Source organism: Lathyrus oleraceus, chromosome 3 (assembly GCF_024323335.1).
Source record: "Lathyrus oleraceus cultivar Zhongwan6 chromosome 3, CAAS_Psat_ZW6_1.0, whole genome shotgun sequence".
NCBI lineage: Eukaryota > Viridiplantae > Streptophyta > Magnoliopsida > Fabales > Fabaceae > Lathyrus > Lathyrus oleraceus.
The window spans coordinates 416,384,218-416,392,842 of NC_066581.1; the positions used below are offsets into that span (position 1 = coordinate 416,384,218).

Sequence of the window (8,625 nt, forward strand, 5' to 3'; positions counted from 1 at the left end):
ATAAATACCCCTTTCATGGCAAAGGGGCAGGTATTCTAACTCACACTCTGATAATCTCATTCTGTACCTTTTCTGACTTAAGCGTTGGAGCACCTTGCAGGTACACCCCCCTCTCATTTCATTCTCCGGCCCATTCACCAAGACCTTGGAAGGCCCTCCTGATCAGGTGAGATCAGTGGCGCCGTCTGTGGGAACTAGCTATCCCCATCTTCATCAAACGAGGATCAAAAGCTCATTTGTTTCTGTCCTTCCAACATGGCCGGAGAACAACATAGCGATCACAGCCGTCCCCTCGTCAACTACAACATGGACGACGGCCCGCCATCCCATGAAGCGGACGTTCGGGACGGTCATCCATCCACCCCGTCTCCAGAGCCCCAAAACAACGGAGATGCCTCTCACGCCCACAATTTAGGGGCAGAGACATTTCATCCCATTCCCGTTCCCGTTGAAGGAGACGCCGTAATGATTGCCATGGTGAATGCCCTCAATCAAGCCGGTTCTATGCTCCACCAGCAGCACGAACGAATCACGGCCCTCGAAGCCGAACGACAAGAAGCCCGGCCCCAGCCGGTGAGTAGGATACAACAGCGTTCGGAGCCAACGAAGAAGCGAGGACGTCGCTCTCCCGAACCCTACGCCAGCAGGGCACGCGCCCGTCGTGACGGTGGTCGAGCGAGAACATCACCAAGGCGCGGGCACAGCCCCGACAACAACGAACTGTCTCCCTTAAGGAGCGATGAGGAAGATTTGCATTGCCCCCTATCTCGGGCAATAATGGAGGCCCCGCTCCCCAAAGGCATGGAGAAACCGCCAAACCTAGCTGTGTACGACGGGACTACAGATCCCGACGATCACGTCGACAACGTCAACGCGATGCTCGACTACCGCAATGATATAACCGGGCACCTCAAATGCCGACTGTTCTCAACGACCCTCAGGAAAGGGGCCATGGCCTGGTACAAAAGCTTGGCCCCTGAGTCCATTACGTCATGGAGAGTCATGAGGTCCATGTTCACCCGGCACTTTACAGCTTCCCGTCGTCACCCCAAGACTGAGGCGACCCTTGAAGCCATAGTGCAGAAGAAGAATGAAACACTGCGCTCATACATCGAGCGATTCAACCAGGAAGCTGTCGAGGTAGATACCACCGAGCACATGAAGAAGTATCTCCTCGAGAGAGGTCTCTTACCCGGCAGTGAACTTAGCAGAGCCGTAGGGATCGAGCCTCCCCGCACCTTAAACGAGCTCCTGCATAAAGCCCAGGCCTACATCAGATACGAGGAAAAGCAGGTGGCACACAATGCCCGCAGCGGACGTAACGCTGGGGAGACCGAGCACTCAAAACGCGAGGACACGAGCATTTCCCGTCGCAACGGAGACAAACGAAGAGAAGAAAGACCTCGCGAGCTCCGGGAAGGAAGAGGCCCCGCGGGCAGATATAGCGAGTACACCTTACTGACAGCTCCTCGAGAGCGTATCCTCGCAGAATGTATCAACTCTGAATTTAAGCAGGGCAGGGTCAGGTTCCCAAAACCGTCTGCACCAAAGCCCCACACCGACAAATCAAAGTACTGCCGGTTCCACAGAAGTCACGGGCACGTGACCGAAGACTGCGTCCACCTGAAAGATGCGATTGAAATTTTAATCCAAGAAGGGCACCTGAAGCAATACACGAGGAAGAACGAAGCTCCCAGACACGACGAGCCAGAGAAGAAGAGACCCCGGGAAAACACACCCCCTGACAACTCTCCCTATCAAGTGGCCCTCTGCGTGTCACGACCGGAAGATTTCTTCCTCCCCGAACCATTACCCGAGGGCAAGATCACTGCACTCAGCCCCTGGGAAGACTTCCCTACCACACTGGTGATATCAGGAGGAGGAACTAACGGGGAATCCGCGGCCCTCTCCGTCAAACGTAAGTTCGACGAACTCCTACTGACTGCCCCCGAGCAGAAAGCGACATTGACAAAATACCGGGGAAAATCCAACCCAATATCCTTCTTCCTGGAGGAACTCCCGGGCGGATCCCCGAACTCGGCCATCCCACTATTGATAAGAGCAAAGATGGCCCGATTCGACGTACGACGCATCCTGGTCGACGAAGGCAGCTCAGTGGATATCATGTACGTCCACCTCTTCAAGACTCTGAAGCTAGACAAGACCAACTTAGCCCCCTACGTCGGATCAGATCTCCAAGGATTCAACGGAGCAACAACCAGACCGTGGGGATATGTTGAGCTCCTCGTCACCTTCGGCGAACAAGAAACGGCCAGGGAAGTCAAAATCCAATTCCTGGTCGTAGACTGTCCGTCTCTCTACAATTGCATCTTTGGACGCCCGACACTGGCCGAACTCACTGCGGTCCCATCCACCGTCCACCTGAAGATGAAATACTACACCAAATTGGGACGTGTGGTCACCATCCATGGTGACATCGAAGCAGCCCGACGATGCTACGACGCCGCAGTAAAAGGACAGGCCGTAGTCAGCACGAAGAGCAACTGCAACAACAAAAAACTCAAGACCGAGGATCCTGCCCGAGGAGTCAACGCCATCGACCTCGACTGTCGCATCGGGCTGGACGAGACCGAAGAGGGGAGGTTCCCCAAGGAACGCTCTCTCGAACACCCGGTCCGACCAATCCCCGACGGGGAGTTCGAACTCATTCCTCTTGGAGACGATCCGGAAAGGACGGTGAAGATAGGTAAGGGACTACCCGAGGAAACAAGAGAAGAGCTAGTAGCATGCCTCAAAGAGAACTCCGACCTCTTCGCGTGGAATGCCGCAGAAATGCCCGGGCTGGACCCCGAGATCGCGTGTCATAAGCTAGCTGTAGACCGGGCAGCCAAGCCCATAGCACAGCGTAGACGCAAGCAATCGCCCGAAAAGGCAGAGGCTGCCGAGCGAGCTGTAAAAGACCTCTTAGAGGCAAATTTTATTTCTGAAGCCCAGTACACAACCTGGCTCTCTAATGTAGTCCTCGTTAAGAAAAATAATGGAAAATGGCGTATGTGTGTTGATTATACTGATCTTAATAGGGCTTGCCCGAAAGATGCTTTCCCCCTCCCTAATATAGACTCGCTCGTTGACAACTCTGCAGGTTTTAAACTCTTGTCCTTCATGGACGCATATAGTGGATACAACCAGATCCCTATGTCGCCCGCAGACAAGAAACACACAGCGTTCATGACCCCAACGGGCAATTACTACTACAACGTGATGCCGTTCGGGCTCAAGAACGCTGGCGCTACATACCAACGCATGATGAACAAAGTCTTCAAGGACGAAATAGGGTTCAACCCCGAGAAATGCACGTTCGGAGTCCGGGCGGGCAAGTTCCTCGGTTTCTATCTCACCGAAAGAGGGATCGAGGCCAACCCCGACAAATGCCGGGCATTCTCGGAGTTTCCGACCCCAAAAACCAAAAAATCGATCCAGTCACTCAATGGAGTGCTCGCCTCACTCTCCCGTTTCATCGCCAAGTCCGCCCAGCACGCATTGCCATTCTTCAGACTCCTTCGCAAAGAGGCTACCTTTGACTGGACCGATGAATGCGAACAAGCGCTACTCCATCTAAAGAAGGTTCTGTCCCAACCCCCGGTCTTATCACGGCCATCAGAAAAGGAAACCCTATACTTATACCTATCCGTGGCAACCGAGGCCGTCAGCGCCGTTCTAGTAAGAGAAACCGACGAAGGACAAAAGCCCATCTATTTTACGAGTAAAGCACTCCAAGGTCCCGAGCTCCGATATCAGCAAATCGAAAAGGTCGCCCTGGCCCTCATCAACACAGCGAGGAGACTACGATATTACTTCCTCGCACACACGATAAAGGTGAGGACCGACCAGCCAATCAAACAGCTGCTCGGGCGCCCGGATATGGCCGGGAGGATGCTCAAGTGGTCATTAGAACTCTCCGAATTCGACATACAATACGAAAGTAGGAAAGCCTTGAAAGCTCAGGCGCTGGCCGACTTCGTCGCGGAGATGACCCACTGCCCGACTCCAGCAGAAAGCGCCCACAAATGGACGATCTTCGTCGATGGCGCCTCTAGCACATCAGGCAGCGGGGCCGGGATCATCCTCGAAAATGAAGAAGGGATCCTGATAGAGGTATCGTTAGCGCTAGCATTCCCAACATCAAACAACCAAGCCGAATACGAAGCCTTCCTCGCAGGCCTGAGGTTAGCCGACGACCTGGGAGCAAAAGAGGTAAAAATATCCACCGACTCCCAGCTCGTGGCCTCACAAGTGCGAGGAGAATACCAAACCAAGAACGACAACCTCCTCGGGTACTTGTCCCTCGTCAAAGAAAAACTTGATAGATTTGAAAAATGGGAAGTTCAACACATACCCCGCGAGCACAACACACGGGCAGACGTTCTCTCGAAACTAGCCAGCACGAGGAAAAAGGGTGGGAATAAATCAGTAATCCAAGAAATTCTCCCGCGGCCCAGCATCGACAAACTACCGCCTCCACTCGAGGTCAACGCTATTGGAGATGCCCACTGTTGGATGACACCCATCTACAATTACCTCACACGAGACGAACTCCCGGCTGACCCGAAAGAGGCGGCCATTGTCAAACGACGTGCATGCTCGTACGTACTCCTCGAAGGCAAACTCTACCGGAGAGGATTCTCCATCCCACTACTCAAATGCGTCGAGGAAGAGAAAGTCCCCGACATACTTGGAGAGATACATCGGGGAATTAACGCTCAACACCTCGGCGGACGATCGCTCGCACGAAAAGCCCTTCGAGCGGGCTACTACTGGCCGACCATGCAAAACGATTCGAAAGAGCACGTCAAAAGATGTGACAAATGCCAACGACATGCCGACATGCACCTCGCACCCCCGAACGACCTCAGATCGTTGTCTTCCCCATGGCCCTTCGCGTGGTGGGGCATGGACATCCTCGGACCCTTCGTCACCGGATCATATCAGAATAAATACCTCATCGTCGGGGTGGATTACTTCACCAAATGGATCGAGGCGGAGGCACTGGCTAAAATAACCGCGCAGAACATTCTCCGGTTCTTCAAACGCAACATCCTCGCTCGGTTCGGTATACCCCAGGCACTTGTCACAGACAACGGGACACAATTCACGGACGGAGGATTCCAGGACTTCATCGCCAGCCTGGGCACCACACAGCATTTCACGTCTGTCGAGCATCCGCAGACGAACGGGCAAGCAGAGGCGGCCAACAGGGTAATCTTACGTGGCCTCAAACGCAGACTCGGCGAGGCAAAGAGGGCATGGGTCGAGGAGCTACATAGCGTCCTATGGGCCTACCGCACGACACCGCATTCTACCACCGGGGAAACCCCGTTCCGACTAACTTACGGCACCGAGGCAGTCATCCCGGTGGAGATACGGACGCCAACGAGGAGGACAGAGGAGCCCCTAGACGAGGAAATGAACGATGAAACCCTTAGAGCCGAGCTCGACCTAGTCGAGGAGATACGTTCCGAAGCAGCTCTCCGGGAAACAACCCTCAAACAAAAGATAGCACTACGTCATGACGCGAAAGTCATAAAAAGAGAGTTCCAGGTCGGCACCCTGGTCCTCAGAAGAAACCAGAAAAACCCGAGAGAGGGCAAACTGGCGGCCAACTGGGAAGGCCCTTACCGCGTCCGCGACAAAACGAGCAACGGGGCCTATTACCTAGAAAACCTACAAGGAGAACAACTCGCTCGACCATGGAACGCAGAAAAACTTAGACAATATTACAGCTAAGTACGCCACGGGGAGACGTGGCAGGTACGGCCACGCTCTTCGTCCCCAAAACCCCAGGGAGGAACCACGAGACCCGGGAACGATCCGGGGTCACACAACAAACACAACCCTCCCCGACGGTTGGGATCTTGACCAAGACCCAACGTCGAAGTACCAAGACTGGCAGGGCACCCAGCTCGCGATGGGAGGACCCAAGCCTCGGGACCAGGGTTCGAACAACGGACCCGGGCTTCGATACCCACGGGCACAAAGCCCGACACTTCGTCGGTTCCCTAAACCGAGGAGATTAACAAAGTCGAGCAGAGTACGAATTCATGCAAACAAATATCAAACACAAACGAGCACAATGAACGGTAACAAAAATATTCATACATTAGAAACGACAAAGGCGGCCGAAGCCAAGTACGCCCGAAGGCCATATTACAACGCCCGAAGGCCAAAATACATAAGGCACGCAGGCCATGATAAGAAAAACATATAAACTAAGACTCCGCTCGGAGCTCCTCTTCATCCTCTTCTTCTTCTTCTCCCCCCAGCTCCTCCTCCACTTCAAACGGGCAGATGATCTCACCATCCCGGACGCAGCAGTTATAGGCCGACCCTTCCGTCACCAACTCAGGGTTCAGAAGCCCGAGCTGCTCGACAGCATTGTCGAAACCCTCTTTGAAGCAGGCCACAAGATCTTGGTTGAGAGTCCGGATATGCCCTAGCAGCTCACCGCGCGAGCCAAAGGCGCGTTCCTCCTCGGTCTCATCTGCCAGAGGACGGACCTTTCCCTCGAGAGACTCAACCTGAGCCCGTAGGTAGGCGTTGTCCTCGGTCAGCTTCTGATGGTCGACCACCTGCTCTTCCAGGCTCGCCTTAGCAGCCTTCAACTGGTCCCTCTCCCTTTCCACCTCCTCCAGCTTCTGGCGCAGCCCTTCCTGCAGTTGATGCTCTTCTTTGTAGTCCGACAGATCTTGAGATAGTCTTTCCTTCTCTGTCCGAACCTGCAAAAGGGCTTCCTCCAGCGAGGCGGTGGAGACCGCAGTGTCGGTCAGAACCATGGCCGTCTCCATCACCCGGATGACGGCAGCAATATCCCTGGCCAGATCTTTCCTCCGGGCAGCAACATCCTGGTCCAGAATAGCCTTGGCCTCAGGCGCAGGCACAGCAATCGACTCCTCGGCCTTGAAGAACGACCGTTCCACATAGCAGGGAGGCAGAAGATAGCTGCCCGGTCCATGCGAACCTCCTGGAGACGACCTGGTAAGGGCCCCAGCCGGACGCTTCCGTTTATGGAGGGGAGAAGCCGCTGGCGACGGACTGCTGTCAGGAATGGTGATCGGGTTAAGCCGAGGAGGAGATGAAGGAATCACGCTCGCCGCCTGCGAGGGACCGACCCCGGCATCACCAGCGGTCTCCGAGACACGGGCCGCAGTTTTCTTCTTCTTCTTGGGCACCCGGTCAGGAGCGCCGACCTGATTCGCTAGCTTCAGCACCCGATCACGAGCATTGGGCATGGCACCTGCAAATAAATTACACACAAACGTTAGCGACCGGAGTCATAAACAGAAATAAAAAGCTAAACAAAGTCTGCCTACTCAATAACGCCAGAGCTTCCTCCTCGGTATCACACTCGAGCAGAGCCTTCGTATTGATATAACGCGCCTCGGTGATTAGCTCCCCGGCCTCATCCAGGTAGGGCACGCCCTGTCGATTCGCCCAGAACGCCAAGCTGAAGCTCTGCACGTAATCGACCAGCTTCTTGTACGCGAGCCTATCCTCCTCGCCGAGCATCGCGTACTTGACCCGGTAATGCGCCGTGGAGAGATCGAAATGATCACGCTGCCACCTCAGCGGTATCTTCGACATCAGCATCTCCTCCCCGTTGGGTTCCCGTTGATAGTAGTATAGAGAGTGAAGGGCAGCCCGGGTAATCGGCATCACCACGTACCACCGGCTTTTGAAATGGCGAACAGAATCCTCGTACGTCTTGAACAGACGCACGGGCTGCTTGAAAGAAACCCAACTGTGGCGACCGCGGGAACCGGACCTCTGGAGATGGAAGACGTGGAAGAAGAGAGCCCGGGTGCAACCAATGCCGAGGAACTGGCAAACTAACTCGAATGCCCGCATAAATGCGAGGGCATTAGGATGTAGTTGGGACGGCGCCAGCCGGAGCCACTTGAAGACCGACATCTGGAAGGAGTTGAAGGGCAGTCTGATCCCCGCCTCACGAAAAGCAAATTCATACATGGTGAACTGCTTCCCCGGGAAATGATGACAAATGCGGTCTTCTTCCTTGGGGGCGCAGCAATACCAGTTTGGTGGATCCTCCCGGCTTATGGTCTCGACCATAGCGTGAGCAGTGATGGCCTCGTCACAGAAGTCTGATTCCTCCTCCAAGGGCTCGTCCGCAACCCAGGAGAAGTCGACCTGCCCGGAAGAGGAGGCGTGTTCGGTACCATCTCGGACACTCCCATCCCCGACAGGGAGACGAGCGATTGTCGCGTCGTCGGTGGAGGACCCAGAATCTTCCTTCCTCGGTCGTAAGCGCCCGGTAACACCTGAAACGCAGACAGAAAGAGTGAATTCGACGTCGTATCAAATCCACCCTTCCACCGCAGGTCAAGTGAAAGGGCGTAGCGGCGACGGACACTAACCGTGCTCAACTCGGTGGCGCGCGCATTCTATGGAGACCGGGCATAAACTTCATACAACCTATGCATGTGTTGCCCGGCATATGAAGTTTATGCCCGGTACAGTAGGATCCCAACCCTATTTTCTACCATCTAATATACACCTACAGTCCACTACGCTGTCCCTAACTTAAACCTAACCACATTTCTACGAAAATAGCATGCGTTTGACAGAAAACAACAAGGAAAAAGAATGGGT

The 8,625-nt window shown here is 54.6% G+C and overlaps 1 protein-coding gene across 1 annotated transcript; it reads left to right on the forward strand.

Moving 5' to 3' along the window:
• The first annotated feature begins 255 nt into the window (after positions 1-255).
• LOC127131513 (uncharacterized) lies at positions 256-5,745 on the forward strand. The gene is made up of 2 exons (XM_051060429.1): positions 256-4,604; positions 5,244-5,745. The coding sequence occupies exons 1-2, from the start codon at positions 256-258 to the stop codon at positions 5,743-5,745; spliced, it is 4,851 nt and encodes a 1,616-aa protein (XP_050916386.1).
• The last annotated feature ends 2,880 nt before the right edge of the window (positions 5,746-8,625 follow it).